We start from the raw sequence: 19,583 nt of genomic DNA on the forward strand, positions 1-19,583 counted from the left end.
TCTACCTGGCGTTGTACTCTAACAGTATAAAGGTCACTGCTCTACCTGGCATTGTACTCTAACAGTATACAGGTAGTCACTGCTCTACCTGGCGTTGTACTCTAACAGTATAAAGGTGGTCACTGCTCTACCTGGCGTTGTATTCTAACAGTATAGAGGTCACTGCTCTACCTGGCGTTGTACTCTAACAGTGTAAAGGTGGTCACTGCTCTACCTGGCGTTGTATTCTAACAGTATAGAGGTCACTGCTCTACCTGGCGTTGTACTCTAACAGTATACAGGTAGTCACTGCTCTACCTGGCGTTGTACTCTAACAGTATAGAGGTCACTGCTCTACCTGGCGTTGTACTCTAACAGTATAAAGGTGGTCACTGCTCTACCTGGCGTTGTATTCTAACAGTATAGAGGTCACTGCTCTACCTGGCGTTGTACTCTAACAGTATAGAGGTCACTGCTCTACCTGGCGTTGTACTCTAACAGTATACAGGTAGTCACTGCTCTACCTGGCGTTGTACTCAAATGGATAGGATATGTCATTCAAATTACATTTTGTTTCATGACTTTGACTATTGAACAAGTTAGCAAATTTTAAGCCACATTTCTTACTCAATGTTATGCTTTTTGAGTGTTGAACAAGTAACTTTTTTAGTTTTAGTAGTTTTAGAGTTCAGTAGATTGTATTTCACTCCATAGAACTATTCTACATTGATTGGGAGTGCTGTTGTGTTTCCTAAGCCATTGTAGTGGAAGTTTGTGGTGCCAAAATCGTTGTCAAGGTACTAAAATTTTGTTTTTCTTTGCTTCCTTCAAGCCTCAGAGAGTTCAACAGACGAGTCTGATCAGGATGATGGGCGTGAGGACGACGATGACCATCCAGGTTCAGGGGGCCGCGGCAGTCTCAGAAAGGGGGGTCCCCCAAAACCCCTTCACGCCTTAGACCGCTGGGAGGGTACCGCCTCTACCGATGTCCCCAAACCACCATTGGTCACAGGGAAGAGCCAACAACCAATCAGCGTCGAGACCCCGGAGGCTGGGAAGCGGCGTAGCCAACTAGAGTTTGAGGCTGAGAGGGAGGGGCCAGGTAGCTCTGCCTGCAGGAAGAGGAAATCAGAAGGAATGGCAGGGGAGCAACAGACCTCTAAAGGACCCCTGTCCAAAACCAAGCTCCCAACCAGGAGCACAAGGAGTGCAGACTGGCTGCCGGGAGGCTCCAACAGGAGGGCCCAGGAGAGAGCAGGAGGTCTAGGGGAAGACAGAGGAGGAGCAGGAGGTTCCTCTAGCAGCAGCTCAGATGACGGAGGTGCACCTCCCATTGAGCCCCACCAGGCCGATGGAGACCGACCCAGCTCCCGTCCCAAACCTTCCCCCTCTAAGAAGTACAACGGCATGAAGGACAAGACAGCCAAGAGTGGCACCGGTGGTGGAGGCGGCGCCCGCCCTGCGGGATTCTGGGAGATCCCTGAGAAGAGGGCTAAGATGGCATCCAGCAGCGTGGAGGAGAGGGAGAGAGAGAGAGCGAGACCGGCGGGTGGCAGTCGTACCAAGGGCCAGAAGGATGTGTGGTCCAGTATTCAGGCCCAGTGGCCCAAGAAGACCCTGAAGGAGCTGTTCTCTGACTCCGACACAGAGGCTGCTAACTCCCCTCCTCCGCCTGGACCAGCCCAGTCCTCATCATCATGCCACGAGGAAAGGGAGAGCAGGGGGGATGGGGACGAGGCAGGAGGAGGAGGCCCGGAGAGGGAGAGCAGGGGGGAGCAGGACGTGGAGGGAGACGAGGCAGGAGGAGGAGGCCCGGAGAGGGAGATTAGGGGGGAGCGGGGCGGGGAGGGAGACGAGGCAGGAGGAGGCCCGGAGAGGGAGGACCATGACCTCTCAGAGGAGAACCAGGGGCAGGAGAAGAGGACGAGTGAGCAGGAGTTCCCCTCCAGTGGATCTAATTCAGTTCTCAACACCCCTCCCACCACCCCAGAGTCCCCATCCATGGGACATAGCAGTAGTGGGGCCATGGCGCAAGGGGCTGGAACTGGCTCTAACCGGACTCAGCCCTCCTGTCCTCCCCTGTCTGTAACCCCTGCTCTGGGTACAGCGCCCTCCTCTGACCCCTTGGCTCCGGGGTGCCCCAACACCCTGTCAGAGGAAGGTGGTTGTGGTCGCAGTGAGACAGACAGCAGTACAGTGGAGGTGGAAAGTCTAGGAGGGGAGCTGCAGGACCAGGACTTACCCCCAGGTAAGTGTTGACAAGCCAAATGGTTGCTGGCATCAGTGTCCTAGATACCATCACCAACCATTGTGCCCTTGAGCAAGACACTTAACCTGCTCACAGGGCACTACACTAGTAGCTGCCCAGTGCTCCAGCCTTTCCCACATGCATGTGTATTTGTGTGTACAGTGCCTGCAGAACGTATTCATACCCCTTGATTTTGTTTGCTTTCAGTCGACGAGATTGAATTCTGCATTTAGACTGCTTAAAAACACAGAGGATACTACATTCAATTAAACAAGCTCTAACCGGCCTACCGACTGGCGCAGCGTCGCAGTGCTAGAGGCGTCACTACAGACCCGGTTTCTATCCCGGAATCGTTGTTGTATCACAACCGGCCGTGATCGGGAGTCCCATAGGGTGGCGCACAATTGGCCCAGCGTCGTCCGGGTTAGGGGAGGGTTTGGTCGCGCTCTGGCGACTCCTTGTGGCGGGCCGGGCGCCTGCAGGCTGACTTCGTCATCAGTTGAACAGTGTTTCCTCTGACACGTTGGTGCGGCTGGGTTAAGCTGGCTGGTGTTAAAAGCTTGGTTTGCCGGGTCATGTTTCGGGGGACTCATGACTCGCCCTTCACCTCCCGAGGCCGTTGGGGAGTTGCAGCGATGAAACAAGATCCCAAGGCCGTTGGGGAGAAAAATGGGGTAAAATACAAAAAATTAACAAGTCCGATGGCAGTGGCTATGGTTGGATCCTTCTGTATATTTGTTCTTATATTGATGCTGGACAGTTGGCTCTGTTTGCAGAGTACTCTGCCAGTACTGTCTCCTCTTCTCTGTGGTAGTAGATCATGTAGAGAGAGGGTCCAGTACTGTCCGTGACTGTCTCTGTTTTGTGTTATTATCTTGCTTGGCCTTTTCTGTTCGCTTTCCAGTGCAGCTTCCTGCTTCTTTGTGCAGCCCACCAGCAACACACTTTTGTCCTGACTTTACTTTCATTAATCTGATGACAGTTGATTAGATAAATAACAAACTATGTTTAATTGTTACCCAATTAAATGAATCATGTAACAATTAACTCATTAGGATTTGGGGCACCACGAGAGCAGTTATTTAGAGTTACCATCTCCCCAATTAAACTCTAAAGGTCTTGACCTTTCACATCCATAAACAGTCAGCTTATTCATCATAACCTCGTAACATATCATGTCGTAACCTTGCATCGGCAAAAACCTGAGCCTTAATTATGATTCAGTACTACACAAATTGGTTTACTTATTTATTTACTAGCTAACTAAATGGTAACACAGAATAATCATACACAATACATGAGCACATGAGAAATACATAATACATGAGAAGTAGGTCCCTAGTGGACTGACAACAATATGGCTGCTTGTTACGAAAGACATGGCGAGACAGAGGGACAGAGACACTTAACGTTGCTACATTTAGAAAATACTCTCACTTATACTTTACACACAAACTGCCGCCCGGTTGAAGTAAGAAAACCCTTAGTTTCTCTCGGTGGACCGGGTCTTCTTAGAAAATGTGTTGGGCCTTTTCGCTGCACGCTTGTAAGGTTTGATTGTCCAAAAGGGGACCCCACCCATCTTCTACTGTTGTTCTCCTCTGCTGTCGTCCGGTATCCGGTAACTTGTCATGTAGTCCTGAACAGAACTACAGAGTTTATTCTCCTTCCATTCGCTCTGGAAGATGCTTCTTTGAAGATAGGCTAGCCAGCCGTGTCGATGGTTCCCCAGTGGGGTGATGAGAGTAATAGAATACGATGGTTTGAGCAGAATGGTCCCACTTAAATTTGCTTTTCTAGATACTTTACTTAGGATCAGCCGTACCAGTGATTGTCCGTGAGGTGACTTTATCGTCTCTACCTCGCATTGAGATTCACAGTTCAAACCACTTTAAACGTGAGCTGTACTTCTCCCTGGTGTAATATTTTCATTCTTAAACCATCATTTTATACAATTGGCTCAAAAGGGCGGTTCCGACAGGCTTACACACTCTCTGACCTCACTCAAGGGGGCGGTGACTACTTACTTGTACAAAGTTATAGAAACAATTTCCTCTTATAGTTTCTAAAATCATATTCCTCTCTTAACCAAAACACTTTCATCATTTTTCATAGAGCATGCACAACGTAAAGGATGTAGTGTTACAGTATTTCCTCTGTAACATTGTTGATGGCATCACAAAATAACAAACAAACCGACATCAGTGTTCTTTTAGGTCGCCTCTGACCATTCCCCACGTTCTATGTTAGAAATATTGTTCCAGCATTCGCTTTACAGCGTGTTAAGAGTTTCGGGCGGGGAAAATCTTTCAAACAAAGGCAAATTCCTCTGGTGAATTTGGAGAGGGAGAGAGCTGAACGTTCTTGTCCTTGATTTACAACTGCCATTATCCCGGCATGGTCGGATGAGAGTGGTATAGACGTCAACAGTGGGAAGGCTGTTTCTTGCCATCACAGTTAGGAAGTGGAGATGCCTTGAACTATTTTTCAATGCCTGGTTAATGGATGGCCCCCACTGAGTTAGTTGTCCAAGTGGAAGCCAAGGTATTTTGTGCATGTTTTAACTGGAACAGCCTGACCACCCAGTATTAGTGGAGCTGATTCCAACTGGAACAGCCTGACCACCCAGTATTAGTGGCGCTGGTTCCAACGGGAACAGCCTGACCACCCAGTATTAGTGGAGCTGATTCCAACTGGAACAGCCTGACCACCCAGTATTAGTGGAGCTGGTTCCAACTGGAACAGCCTGACCACCCAGTATTAGAACAACCTGACCAACCAGTATTAGTGGAGCTGGTTCCAACGGGAATAGCCTGACCACCCAGTATTAGTGGAGCTGATTCCAACTGGAACAGCCTGACCACCCAGTATTAGTGGAGCTGGTTCCAACGGGAACAGCCTGACCACCCAATATTAGTGGAGCTGGTTCCAACTGGAACAGCCTGACCACCCAGTATTAGTGGAGCTGGTTCCAACTGGAACAGCCTGACCACCCAGTATTAGTGGAGCTGGTTCCAACGGAAACAGCCTGACCACCCAGTATTAGTGGAGCTGATTCAAACTGGAACAGCCTGACCACCCAGTATTAGTGGAGCTGGTTCCAACGGGAACAGCCTGACCACCCACTATTAGTGGAGCTGGTTCCTACGGGAACAGCCTGACCACCCAGTATTAGTGGAGCTGGTTCCAACGGGAACAGCCTGACAGCCCAGTATTAGTGGAGCTGATTCCAACTGGAACAGCCTGACCAAAAATCAAATCAAATCAAATTTATTTATATAGCCCTTCGTACATCAGCTGATATCTCAAAGTGCTGTACAGAAACCCAGCCTAAAACCCCAAACAGCAAGCAATGCAGGTGTAGAAGCACGGTGGCTAGGAAAAACTCCCTAGAAAGGCCAAAACCTAGGAAGAAACCTAGAGAGGAACCAGGCTATGTGGGGTGGCCAGTCCTCTTCTGGCTGTGCCGGGTGGAGATTATAACAGAACATGGTCAAGATGTTCAAATGTTCATAAATGACCAGCATGGTCGAATAATAATAAGACAGAGCAGTTGAATCTGGAGCAGCAGCACAGTCAGGTGGACTGGGGACAGCAAGGAGTCATCATGTCAGGTATGCCTGACCACCCAGTATTAGTGGAGCTGATTCCAACTGGAACAGCCTGACCACCCAGTATTAGTGGAGCTTGTTCCAACTGGAACAGCCTGACCACCCAGTATTAGAACAGCCTGACCACCTAGTATTAGTGGAGTTGGTTCCAACTGGAACAGCCTGACCACCCAGTATTAGTGGAGCTGGTTCCAACGGGAACAGCCTGACCACCCAGTATTAGTGGAGTTGGTTCCAACTGGAACAGCCTGACCACCCAGTATTAGTGGAGCTGGTTCCAACTGGAACAGCCTGACCACCCAGTATTAGTGGAGCTGATTCCAACTGGAACAGCCTGACCACCCAGTATTAGAACAACCTGACACCCAGTATTAGTGGAGCTGGTTCCAACTAGCACAACCTGACCACCCAGTATTAGTGGAGCTGATTCCAACTGGAACAGCCTGACCACCCAGTATTAGTGGAGTTGGTTCCAACTGGAACAGCCTGACCACCCAGTATTAGTGGAGCTGATTCCAACTGGAACAGCCTGACCACCCAGTATTAGAACAACCTGACACCCAGTATTAGTGGAGCTGGTTCCAACTAGCACAACCTGACCACCCAGTATTAGTGGAGCTGATTCCAACTGGAACAGCCTGACCACCCAGTATTAGTGGAGCTGGTTCCAACTGGAACAGCCTGACCACCCAGTATTAGAACAACCTGACCACCCAGTATTAGTGGAGTTGGTTCCAACTGGAACAGCCTGACCACCCAGTATTAGTGGAGCTGATTCAAACTGGAACAGCCTGACCACCCAGTATTAGTGGAGCTGGTTCCAACTAGAACAACCTGACCACCCAGTATTAGTGGAGCTGGTTCCAACTGGAACAGCCTGACCAGCCAGTATTAGTGGAGCTGGTTCCAACTGGAACAGCCTGACCACCCAGTATTAGTGGAGCTGGTTCCAACTAGAACAACCTGACCACCCAGTATTAGTGGAGCTGGTTCCAACTAGAACAGCCTGACCACCCAGTATTAGTGGAGCTGATTCCAACTGGAACAGCCTGACCCCCCAGTATTAGTGGAGCTGGTTCCAACGGGAACAGCCTGACCCCCCAGTATTCCACACCGTCAATCTATATCTTCTTCCAGAGGATTTTCATAGACCAAGCTCTTTGTTGATGATGTCCCTCCAATCTTCTGGATTCTTCTTTCGGAGTTCTTGCATTTTATTTGTCTAGAAGTAATCTTTGCCCATCAGATTCATTTTCTTTCTCCATTTCTCAGTCCCCCCCCATCTGTAAAATATGTTTTGCCTTTTCTTTGGTGGCCGCTTTTAGTTGTTCCTTCAGCAATGGCTGATTTTAAAATGTGTGTGGGCATACTTACGTCAAGGACCGTTTGTATGTTGATGTTGAAGATATCCAACTTTTCATCCAATTTTCTCTGCATGGTAGACAGCTGACCAGCCTGTGATCATCAGACACCAGGCTAGGGCCTCCGTTCTCTGTTGAGACACCGTCGCCCCGCTCTGGATTCCATTTCCTTCCGCTTTGCTCGGTTCACTGGTGGTCACCTGATCCCAGCAGGGCCAATACAGTAGGGGAGCTGTAGTAGGTGTTGAGGTATGTTCTGATCAGATCCCTCATGGATTCTCCATGTAGTAGGTGTTGAGGTCTGTTCTGATCAGATCCCTCATGGAGTCTCCATGTAGTAGGTGTTGAGGTCTGTTCTGATCAGATCCCTCATGGAGTCTCCATGTAGTAGGTGTTGAGGTCTGTTCTGATCAGATCCCTCATGGAGTCTCCATGTAGTAGGTGTTGAGGTCTGTTCTGATCAGATCCCTCATGGATTCTCCATGTAGTAGGTGTTGAGGTCTGTTCTGATCAGATCCCTCATGGAGTCTCCATGTAGTAGGTGTTGAGGTATGTTCTGATCAGATCCCTCATGGAGTCTCCATGTAGTAGGTGTTGAGGTCTGTTCTGATCAGATCCCTCATGGAGTCTCCATGTAGTAGGTGTTGAGGTCTGTTCTGATCAGATCCCTCATGGATTCTCCATGTAGTAGGTGTTCAGGTCTGTTCTGATCAGATCCCTCATGGAGTCTCCATGTAGTAGGTGTTGAGGTATGTTCTGATCAGATCCCTCATGGAGTCTCCATGTAGTAGGTGTTGAGGTCTGTTCTGATCAGATCCCTCATGGATTCTCCATGTAGTAGGTGTTGAGGTATGTTCTGATCAGATCCCTCATGGATTCTCCATGTAGTAGGTGTTGAGGTCTGTTCTGATCAGATCCCTCATGGAGTCTCCATGTAGTAGGTGTTGAGGTATGTTCTGATCAGATCCCTCATGGATTCTCCATGTAGTAGGTGTTGAGGTCTGTTCTGATCAGATCCCTCATGGAGTCTCCATGTAGTAGGTGTTGAGGTCTGTTCTGATCAGATCCCTCATGGAGTCTCCATGTACAGTCGTGTAAAGTTTTGAGAATGATACAAATATTAATTTCCACAAAGTTTGCTGCTTCAGTGTCTTTAGATATTTTTGTCAGATGTTACTATGGAATACTGAAGTATAATTACAAGCATTTCATACGTGTCAAAGGCTTTTATTGACAATTACATGAAGATGATGCAAAGAGTTAATATTTGCAGTGTTGATCCTTCTTTTTCAAGACCTCTGCAATCCGCTCTGGCATGCTGTCAATTAACTTCTGGGCCACATCCTGACTGATGGCAGCCCATTCTTGCATAATCAATGCTTGGAGTTTGTCAGATTTTGTGGGTTTTTGTTTGTCCACCCGCCTCTTGAGGATTGACCACAAGTTCTCAATGGGATTAAGGTCTGGGGAGTTTCCTGGCCATGGACCCAAAATATCAATGTTTTGTTCCCCGAGCCACTTTGTCATCACTTTTGCCTCATGGCAAGGTGCTCCATCATACTGGAAAAGGCATTGTTTGTCACCAAACTGTTCCTGGATGGTTGGGAGAAGTTGCTCCTGGAGGATGTGTTGGTACCATTCTTTATTCATGGCTGTGTTCTTAGGCAAAATTGTGAGTGAGCCCAGTCCCTTGGCTGAGAAGCAACCCCACACATGAATGGTCTCAGGATGCTTTACTGTTGGCATGACACAGGACTGATGGTAGCGCTCACCTTGTCTTCTCAGGACAAGCTTTTTTCCGGATGCCCCAAACAATCGGAAAGGGGATTCATCAGAGAAAATGACTTTACCCCAGTCCTCAGCAGTCCAATCCCTGTACCTTTTGCAGAATATCAGTCTCTCCCTGATGTTTTTCCTGGAGTAAAGTGGCTTCGTTGCTGGCCTTCTTGACACCAGGCCATCCTCCAAAAGTCTTCGCCTCACTGTGCATTGAGATGCACTCACACCTGCCTGCTGCCATTCCTGAGCGAACTCTGTACTGGTGGTGCCCCGATCCCACAGCTGAATCAACTTTAGGAGACGGTCCTGGCGCTTGCTGGACTTTCTTGGCCGCCCTGAAGCCTTCTTCACAACAATCGAACCGCTCTCCTTGAAGTTCTTGATGATCCGATAAATGGTTGATTTAGGTGCAATCTTACTGCAGCAATATCCTTGCCTGTGAAGCCCTTTTTGTGCAAAGCAATGATGATGGCACGTGTTTCCCTTTAGGTAACCATGATTGATAGAGGTTGAACAATGATTCCAAGCACCACCCTCCTTTTGAAGCTTCCAGTCTGTTATTCAAACTCAATCAGCATGACGGAGTGATCTCCAGCCTTGTCAAGAGAATCACTGACATGATGTCAGCTGGTCCTTTTGTGGCAGGGCTGAAATGCAGTGGAAATGTTTTGGGGGGATTCAGTTCATTTGCATGGCAAAGTGGGACTTTGCAATTATTTGCAATTCATCTGATTTGCATATACATTCTGGAGTATATGCAAATTGCCACCATACAAACTGAGGCAGCAGGCCTTGTGTTTTAGGTTATTGTCCTGCTGAAAGGTGAATTCATCTCACAGGTGAAAAGCAAACTGAACCAGGTTTTCCTCAAGGATTTGCCTGTGCTGAGCTCTGTTACGTTTCTTTTTTTATCCTGAAAAAATCCCCAGTCCTTATTGAGTACAAGCATACCCATAACATGATGCAGCCACCACTATGTTTGAAAATATGAAGAGTGGTACTCAATGTGTTGTATTGGATTTGCCCTAAACATAACACTTTGTATTCAGGACAAAACATGAATTGCTTTGCCAAATTTGTTGTAGTTTTACTTTAGTGCCTTGTTGCAAACAGGATGCATGTTTTCAAATATTTGTATTCTGTACAGGCTTCCTTTTCACTCTGTCATTTATGTTAATATTGTGGAGTAACTACAAAGTTGTTGATCCATCCTCAAGTTTCTCCTATCACAGCCATTAAACTCCTTAACTGTTTTAAAGTCACCATTGGCCTCATGGTGAAAATCCCTGAGCAGTTTCCTTCCTCTCCGGCAACTGAGTTAGTGTTACGCACGCCTCTATGAAGAGGGAACGCAACACCCTGCTACAACTAAACTCTCCGTGAATGTGGTACCGTTTACAAGGACTTTATTCCTGTACACGGTAATATGGGGAAAAGGGGCTGGACGGAACCAAAGCAAAGAAAGTAAATCTCAAAGCCCCCCCCCTCTCCTATCTTACCTGCCTACCCACTACTTACCAAATTTAGCACCACCTGGTGCCCTAACCAAAATACAGGGGGTGGTCCGCCCAAGTCTTACCTATTGTGCCTAGACAATGAATATACTACGGGTATATGTATGCCCGCGGGCTTCTTGCCTATGCACTCCCTAGGTGCCTTCCCCTTCTCCCCTGGGAACAAATGAAACAGGATATAAAAAAAATTCACAAACAAACTAAGAAACAAAGGACATCAAATAAGCTCTACCTGAGCAACAAACTCACAAAACATACCACTTCCCAGCAATGAACTCCCAGCAAAATCAACCTCTATCACATTCAATCGCTCTGCAATGACTTCCCAGCAATGAACCCCCAGCAAATCAACCTCCAGCAAAATCTCCCTCCTGAACAGAACACTGGCTTTATATAGCCCTGGAGTCGACCAATCAGCTGCTTGAGGGATTTCAGGAAGCCATTTCCTGAAATAAACACATGCAAATACACAAACTACAACACATAAACTGGGGAACGTAACAGTTAGGAATGAGGCCTGTATCTTTGTAGTGACTGGGTGTATTAATACACCATCCAAAGTGTAATTAATAACTTTACCATGCTCAAAGGGATATTCAATATCTGCTTTTATTTTTTTTTACCCATCTACCAATAGGTGCCCTTCTTTGTGAGGCATTGGAAAACCTCCCCGGTCTTTGTGGTTAAATCTTTGTTTGAAATTCACTGCTCGACTGAGGGACATTACAGATAATTGTATTTGTGGAGTACAGAGATGAGGTAGTCATTCGTAAATCATGTTAACCACTATTATTGCGCACAGAGTGAGTTTTTATGTGACTTATTATGTGACTTGTTAAGCAAATTTGTACTCCTGAACTTATTTAGGCTTGTCATAACAAACGGGTTGAATACTTATTGACTCAAGACATTTCAGCTTTTCATTTTGTATGAATTTGTAAAACATAATTCTACTTTTAAAATCATGGTCCGGTGACCAAAAACATCTAAATTGAATCAATTTTAAATGAAGGATGTAACACAACAATAAAGTGAAGGGCTGTGAATACCTTCTGAATGCACTGTAACTCACTGTGTGGTGAATACCTTCTGAATGCACTGTAACTCACTGTGTGGTGAATACCTTCTGAATGCATTGTAACTCACTGTGTGTTGAATACCTTCTGAATGCACTGTAACTCACTGTGTGGTGAATACCTTCTGAATGCACTGTAACTCACTGTGTGGTGAATACCTTCTGAATGCACTGTAACTCACTGTGTGGTGAATACCTTCTGAATGCACTGTAACTCACTGTGTGGTGAATACCTTCTGAATGCACTGTAACTCACTGTGTGTTGAATACCTTCTGAATGCACTGTAACTCACTGTGTGTTGAATACCTTCTGAATGCACTGTAACTCACTGTGTGGTGAATACCTTCTGAATGCACTGTAACTCACTGTGTGGTGAATACCTTCTGAATGCACTGTAACTCACTGTGTGGTGAATACCTTCTGAATGCACTGTAACTCACTGTGTGGTGAATACCTTCTGAATGCACTGTAACTCACTGTGTGGTGAATACCTTCTGAATGCACTGTAACTCACTGTGTGTTGAATACCTTCTGAATGCACTGTAACTCACTGTGTGTTGAATACCTTCTGAATGCACTGTAACTCACTGTGTGGTGAATACCTTCTGAATGCACTGTAACTCACTGTGTGTTGAATACCTTCTGAATGCACTGTAACTCACTGTGTGGTGAATACCTTCTGAATGCATTGTAACTCACTGTGTGTTGAATACCTTCTGAATGCACTGTAACTCACTGTGTGTTGAATACCTTCTGAATGCACTGTAACTCACTGTGTGGTGAATACCTTCTGAATGCACTGTAACTCACTGTGTGTTGAATACCTTCTGAATGCACTGTAACTCACTGTGTGTTGAATACCTTCTGAATGCACTGTAACTCACTGTGTGGTGAATACCTTCTGAATGCATTGTAACTCACTGTGTGTTGAATACCTTTTGAATGCACTGTAACTCACTGTGTGTTGAATACCTTCTGAATGCACTGTAACTCACTGTGTGGTGAATACCTTCTGAATGCACTGTAACTCACTGTGTGTTGAATACCTTCTGAATGCACTGTAACTCACTGTGTGTTGAATACCTTCTGAATGCACTGTAACTCACTGTGTGGTGAAAACCTTCTGAATGCACTGTGTGTGTGTGTGTGTGTGAGTGTGTGTGTGTGTGTGTGTGTTTTGGATGGGTTCAATACAACACAACTTTATTGTCCATTGGGTTAGAACGGCCTTTCCCAACACCCCCAGACACACACACGTTGAGAGGAACAGGGTCAGCAGCGGTGGAAAGCAATTGTGAGGGGTTTTGGTCAGAAGACCGATTTCTGTCTCGTATGCATCAATGAAGTTGTTCTTTTCCAGACCAGGAGCAGGGAGAGCCCCACCACCATGGGGGGGCAGGATCCCCCTCTTCGCAGAGTAAAGTCTCCCTCCTAGACGGTCCAGGTAGCCTGTCCTCCTCTCACAGCCACTCCAACTCTACCTGCAGTCTGGAGCTCAGTAGTAGCAGTCGGCACGACAACACTGAACACAAAGCCAAAGGTACAGAACCTAATCTAACACTGAACACAAAGCCAAAGGTACAGAACCTAATCTAACACTGAACACAAAGCCAAAGGTACAGAACCTCAGCTAACACTGAACACAAAGCCAAAGGTAAGTACGGAAATGCCTGACAGATACAATTGGCAAAATAAATAAGAGTTTGTTCCTGTTACAATATTTGAAAGCTTTCTGTTAGCCTTGTATGGTACTAGTATAGGTAAAGACTTCTGTCCAATAGCCTACATTAGACAATTTACATTGTAGATGTGCTCAAAAATGCCTGTTCATATGATGGTTGTATGTAATTTTGAACCAAAGCAGGGCGATTCAAATGGGTACATAGGTCATACCTTTACAGAGGACTTCTTCTCCATCTAGTTTTATTTCAACAGATTACAGAAAGTTACTGAAGTGCTTGGTGATTCAGATACACATCGGGCACCGTCTGTTGGGGATTCAGATACACATCGGGCACCGTCTGTTGGGGATTCAGATACACATCGGGCACCGTCTGTTGGGGATTCAGATACACACCGGGCACCGTCTGTTGGGGATTCAGATACACACCGGGCACCGTCTGTTGGGGATTCAGATACACACCGGGCACCGTCTGTTGGGGATTCAGATACACACCGGGCACCGTCTGTTGGGGATTCAGATACACACCGGGCACCGTCTGTTGGGGATTCAGATACACACCGGGCACCGTCTGTTGGGGATTCAGATACACACCGGGCACCGTCTGTTGGGGATTCAGATACACACCGGGCACCGTCTGTTGGTGATTCAGATACACATCGGGCACCGTCTGTTGGGGATTCAGATACACACCGGGCACCGTCTGTTGGGGATTCAGATACACATCGGGCACCGTCTGTTGGGGATTCAGATACAACACCGGGCACCGTCTGTTGGGGATTCAGATACACACCGGGCACCGTCTGTTGGGGATTCAGATACACACCGGGCACCGTCTGTTGGGGATTCAGATACACACCGGGCACCGTCTGTTGGTGATTCAGATACACATCGGGCACCGTCTGTTGGGGATTCAGATACACATCGGGCACCGTCTGTTGGGGATTCAGATACACATCGGGCACCGTCTGTTGGGGATTCAGATACACACCGGGCACCGTCTGTTGGGGATTCAGATACACATCGGGCACCGTCTGTTGGGGATTCAGATACACATCGGGCACCGTCTGTTGGGGATTCAGATACACATCGGGCACCGTCTGTTGGGGATTCAGATACACATCGGGCACCGTCTCTCTGCCTCAGTCTCCCACTTTGGGAATAAAGTATTTATTTGAAGGGACTGAGTCACCATACTCTCCTGTTCTTCTCTCTACTCTCTCTGACAAAACTAGCATCATGTTCTCACAGTCCTCCTGTCTTCTCCTTCCAGTGTCTGCCAGTCACAAGCGTCAGAAGGAACAGCAGGCAGGTGGAGCAGCAAAGAAACCCAAGCCAAACAGAAAGAGCTCAGTGCCTCCCAAGAAGAACAATAACAGAAAAACTGGTAAGGAAGAGAGTGACAGTACCCACTAGTTTACTGAGGCCTACGCTAGGGCTAGGGCTGGTGAATCTGACGTCTACGCTAGGGCTGGTGAATCTGAGGCCTACGCTAGGGCTGGTGACTCTGAGGCTTACACTAGGGCTGGTGAATCTGAGGCCTACGCTAGGGCTGGTGAATCTGAGGTCTACGCTAGGGCTGGTGAATCTGAGGCCTACGCTAGGGCTGGTGAATCTGAGGCCTACGCTAGGGCTGGTGAATCTGAGGCCTACGCTAGGGCTGGTGAATCTGAGGCCTACGCTAGGGCTGGTGAATCTGAGGCCTACACTAGGGCTGGTGAATCTGAGGCCTACACTAGGGCTGGTGACTCTGAGGCCTACACTAGGGCTGGTGAATCTGAGGTCTACGCCAGGGCTGGTGAATCTGAGGTCTACGCTAGGGCTGGTGAATCTGAGGCCTAAACTAGGGCTGGTGAATCTGAGGCCTACACTAGTGCTGGTGAATCTGAGGCTTACACTAGGGCTGTTGAATCTCGTAGGCTGGTGAATCTGAGGTCTACACTAGGGCTGGTGAATCTGAAGCCTACGCTAGGGCTGGTGAATCTGAGGCCTACACTAGGGCTGGTGAATCTGAGGCCTACACTAGGGCTGGTGAATCTGAGGCCTACACTAGGGCTGGTGAATCTGAGGTCTACGCCAGGGCTGGTGAATCTGAGGCCTACACTAGGGCTGGTGAATCTGAAGCCTACGCTAGGGCTGGTGAATCTGAGGCCTACACTAGGGCTGGTGAATCTGAGGCCTACACTAGGGCTGGTGAATCTGAGGCCTACACTAGGGCTGGTGAATCTGAGGCCTACACTAGGGCTGGTGAATCTGAGGCCTACACTAGGGCTGGTGAATCTGAGACCTACACTAGGGCTGGTGAATCTGAGGCCTATGCTAGGGCTGGTGAATTTGGCCAGTATGTATTATGCATTTTAGAGTAGGAGTTGAATAAGATTATATTGATAGGGGGGGGAACCTGATCCTAGATCAGCACTCTGAGATGCATGATACACATGGCCCCTGACTGGCTTCCTACCTCTCCTATTGCTCTCTCCTTCTGGCATCTGAAATGATCAGAACCACAGGAAGATCAGCTGTAGAACTAGTTGTTATTGTATAGAAGCTGTAGAACCAGTTGTTCTTTTATAGAAGCTGTAGAAACAGTTGTTCTTTTATAGAAGCTGTAGAACCAGTTGTTCTTTAATAGAAGCTGTAGAACCAGTTGTTCTTTTATAGAAGCTGTAGAACCAGTTGTTCTTTTATAGAAGCTGTAGAACCAGTTGTTCTTTTATAGAAGCTGTAGAACCAGTTGTTCTTTTATAGAAGCTGTAGAATCCGTTGTTCTTTTATAGAAGCTGTAGAACCAGTTGTGCTTTTATAGAAGCTGTAGAACCAGTTGTTATTTTATAGAAGCTGTAGAACCAGTTGTTATTTTATAGAAGCTGTAGAACCAGTTGTTCTTTTATAGAAGCTGTAGAACCAGTTGTTCTTTTATAGAAGCTGTAGAACCAGGTGTTCTTGTATAGAAGCTGTAGAACCAGTTGTTCTTTTATAGAAGCTGTAGAACCAGTTGTTCTTTTATAGAAGCTGTAGAACCAGGTGTTCTTGTATAGAAGCTGTAGAACCAGTTGTTCTTGTATAGAAGCTGTAGAACCAGTTGTTCTTTTATAGAAGCTGTAGAACCAGTTGTTCTTTTATAGAAGCTGTAGAACCAGTTGTTATTTTATAGAAGCTGTAGAACCAGTTGTTATTTTATAGAAGCTGTAGAACCAGTTGTTCTTTAATAGAAGCTGTAGAACCAGTTGTTATTTTATAGAAGCTGTAGAACCAGTTGTTCTTTTATAGAAGCTGTAGAACCAGTTGTTCTTTTATAGAAGCTGTAGAACCAGTTGTTCTTTTATAGAAGCTGTAGAACCAGTTGTTATTTTATAGAAGCTGTAGAACCAGTTGTTCTTTTATAGAATCTGTAGAACCAGTTGTTATTTTATAGAAGCTGTAGAACCAGTTGTTATTTTATAGAAGCTGTAGAACCAGTTGTTCTTTTATAGAAGCTGTAGAACCAGTTGTTATTTTATAGAAGCTGTAGAACCAGTTGTTATTTTATAGAAGCTGTAGAACCAGTTGTGCTTTTATAGAAGCTGTAGAACCAGTTGTTCTTTTATAGAAGCTGTAGAACCAGTTGTTCTTTTATAGAAGCTGTAGAACCAGTTGTTCTTTTATAGAAGCTGTAGAACCAGTTGTTATTTTATAGAAGCTGTAGAACCAGTTGTGCTTTTATAGAAGCTGTAGAACCAGTTGTTATTTTATAGAAGCTGTAGAACCAGTTGTTCTTTTATAGAAGCTGTAGAACCAGTTGTTCTTTTATAGAAGCTGTAGAACCAGTTGTTATTTTATAGAAGCTGTAGAACCAGTTGTTCTTTAATAGAATCTGTAGAACCAGTTGTTCTTTTATAGAAGCTGTAGAACCAGTTGTTATTTTATAGAAGCTGTAGAACCAGTTGTTATTTTATAGAAGCTGTAGAACCAGTTGTTATTTTATAGAAGCTGTAGAACCAGTTGTTATTTTATAGAAGCTGTAGAACCAGTTGTTCTTTTATAGAAGCTGTAGAACCAGTTGTTCTTTTATAGAATCTGTAGAACCAGTTGTTCTTTTATAGAAGCTGTAGAACCAGTTGTTCTTTTATAGAAGCTGTAGAACCAGTTGTTCTTTAATAGAAGCTGTAGAACCAGTTGTTCTTTTATAGAAGCTGTAGAACCAGTTGTTATTTTATAGAAGCTGTAGAACCAGTTGTTCTTTTATAGAAGCTGTAGAACCAGTTGTTCTTTAATAGAAGCTGTAGAACCAGTTGTTCTTTTATAGAAGCTGTAGAACCAGTTGTTCTTTAATAGAAGCTGTAGAACCAGTTGTTCTTTTATAGAAGCTGTAGAACCAGTTGTTCTTTTATAGAATCTGTAGAACCAGTTGTTCTTTTATAGAAGTACGTCTTCTGTTCGTTCTAACAATTCTCCAAGCACAAGCAATTCATCTACTTGTATGAGTTGTTGAAATGTTGCTAATTAATATCTTCCTTCTGTTCGGTGTCCTCATCCTCCCCCCTACAGCCCACAGCAGTGACAGTGAAGACCAGTCATTGGGCGAGAGCACAGCCAGGTCTTCAGTCTCCAAGACCCATGGTGCAGCAGACATGAAGGGGTCCATCTCGCCCAAGTGTCCCGGCCTGGGACAGGGACGCACCACTCCATCCAGCCAGAAGTACCACAAGCAGCATGGTGACCCTGACCACCATCACCATCTTCACAATCGGGAACATCACCGGGAGCGTGAGCACCATCACCCTCGCCATAGAGAGCACCATAGAGAGCACCATAAAGAGCACCCTCGCCATAGAGAGCACCATAGAGAGCACCATAAAGAGCACCCTCGCCACAGAGAGCACCATAGAGAGCACCCTCGCCACAGAAAGCACCATAGAGAGCACCACAAAGAGCACCCTCGCCACAGAGAGCACCATAGAGAGCACCATAAAGAGCACCCTCGCCACAGAGAGCACCATATTGAGCACCCTCACCATAGAGAGCACCACAGAGAGTACCATAGAGAGCACCCTCACCATAGAGAGCACCATAGAGAGCACCTTCCCCACAGAGAGCACCATATTGAGCACCCTCACCATAGAGAGCACCACAGAGAGCACCATAGAGAGCACCCTCACCATAGAGAGCACCATAGAGAGCACCTTCCCCATAGAGAGCACCCTCACCACAGAGAGCACCATAGAGAGCACCCTCACCATAGAGAGCACCACAGAGAGCACCTTCACCATAGAGAGCACCCTCACCATAGAGAGCACCCTTACCATAGAGAGTACCATAAAGAGCACCCTCACCATAGAGAGCACCCTCACCATAGAGAGCACCATAGAGAGCACCATAGAGAGCACCTTCACCATAGAGAGCACCATAAAGAGCACCCTCATCATAGAGAGCACCATAGAGAGCACCACAGAGAGCACCTTCACCATAGAGAGCACCATAGAGAGCACCCTCACCACAGAGAGCACCTTCACCATAGAGAGCACCATAAAGAGCACCCTCATCATAGAGAGCACCATAGAGAGCACCACAGAGAGCACCTTCACCATAGAGAGCACCATAAAGAGCACCCTCATCATAGAGAGCACCATAGAGAGCACCACAGAGAGCACCTTCACCATAGAGAGCACCATAGAGAGCACCCTCACCACAGAGAGCACCTTCACCATAGAGAGCACCATAAAGAGCACCCTCATCATAGAGAGCACCATAGAGAGCACCACAGAGAGCACCTTCACCATAGAGAGCACCATAGAGAGCACCCTCACCATAGAGAGCACCCTAACCATAGAGATCACTCTTACCATAGAGAGCACCCTAACCATAGAGATCACTCTCACCATAGAGAGCACCCTAACCATAGAGATCACTCTTACCATAGAGAGCACCATATAGTTTCAACTGAAATTGTTCACCATGAACTGTGCGATCTCGCTAGCTAGCTAACAATTGTTTAATTCCTTGCTAGCTCATTTAGCTGTGTTGGTGTTTACAATGTCATTTTGGCTAGCTAGCTAAATTGTACAGGCTGCATTTTGTCTATATCCATGCTGTTACAATAACCAAACGGGTGGATAAGCAAATAATTTGTGAAACCACGATGTAATGCAGCACAACAACATGGGGTGAGTTTAGAATTCTCAAACATGACAGAATCCGTTTCAATTTGATTGGCTGTTGCGTGCAATTTCAGTCGCGTTTTGAGTCGCTTCATGTAAAAGCAAAGTTGCTTGTGATGTCACTTGCAAACTGCAACTAAAATTGCATGACAGTTGCTTCGTGTAACTCCAGTGTGTCTGGATAGTTTGGTTCGATA

At 46.4% G+C, this 19,583-nt stretch overlaps 1 protein-coding gene across 7 annotated transcripts in view; it reads left to right on the forward strand.

Annotated features, from left to right (window-relative positions):
- Window positions 1–19,583, forward strand: part of arid4b (AT-rich interaction domain 4B) — a 214,190-nt gene that overhangs the window by 188,699 nt on the left and 5,908 nt on the right. For 6 of the 7 annotated variants that reach the window (XM_036945928.1, XM_036945933.1, XM_036945934.1 and 3 more), the window contains 4 exons: window positions 812–2,227; window positions 12,929–13,108; window positions 14,523–14,636; window positions 17,777–17,995. In XM_036945928.1, coding sequence (XP_036801823.1) covers window positions 812–2,227; window positions 12,929–13,108; window positions 14,523–14,636; window positions 17,777–17,995 — 1,929 coding nt within the window. The remainder of the gene's footprint in view (window positions 1–811; window positions 2,228–12,928; window positions 13,109–14,522; window positions 14,637–17,776; window positions 17,996–19,583) is intronic. The other variant, XM_036945930.1, reaches the window with a different exon arrangement.

The sequence above is a fragment of the Oncorhynchus mykiss genome, chromosome 16 (genome assembly GCF_013265735.2).
Source record: "Oncorhynchus mykiss isolate Arlee chromosome 16, USDA_OmykA_1.1, whole genome shotgun sequence".
Classification (NCBI taxonomy): domain Eukaryota; kingdom Metazoa; phylum Chordata; class Actinopteri; order Salmoniformes; family Salmonidae; genus Oncorhynchus; species Oncorhynchus mykiss.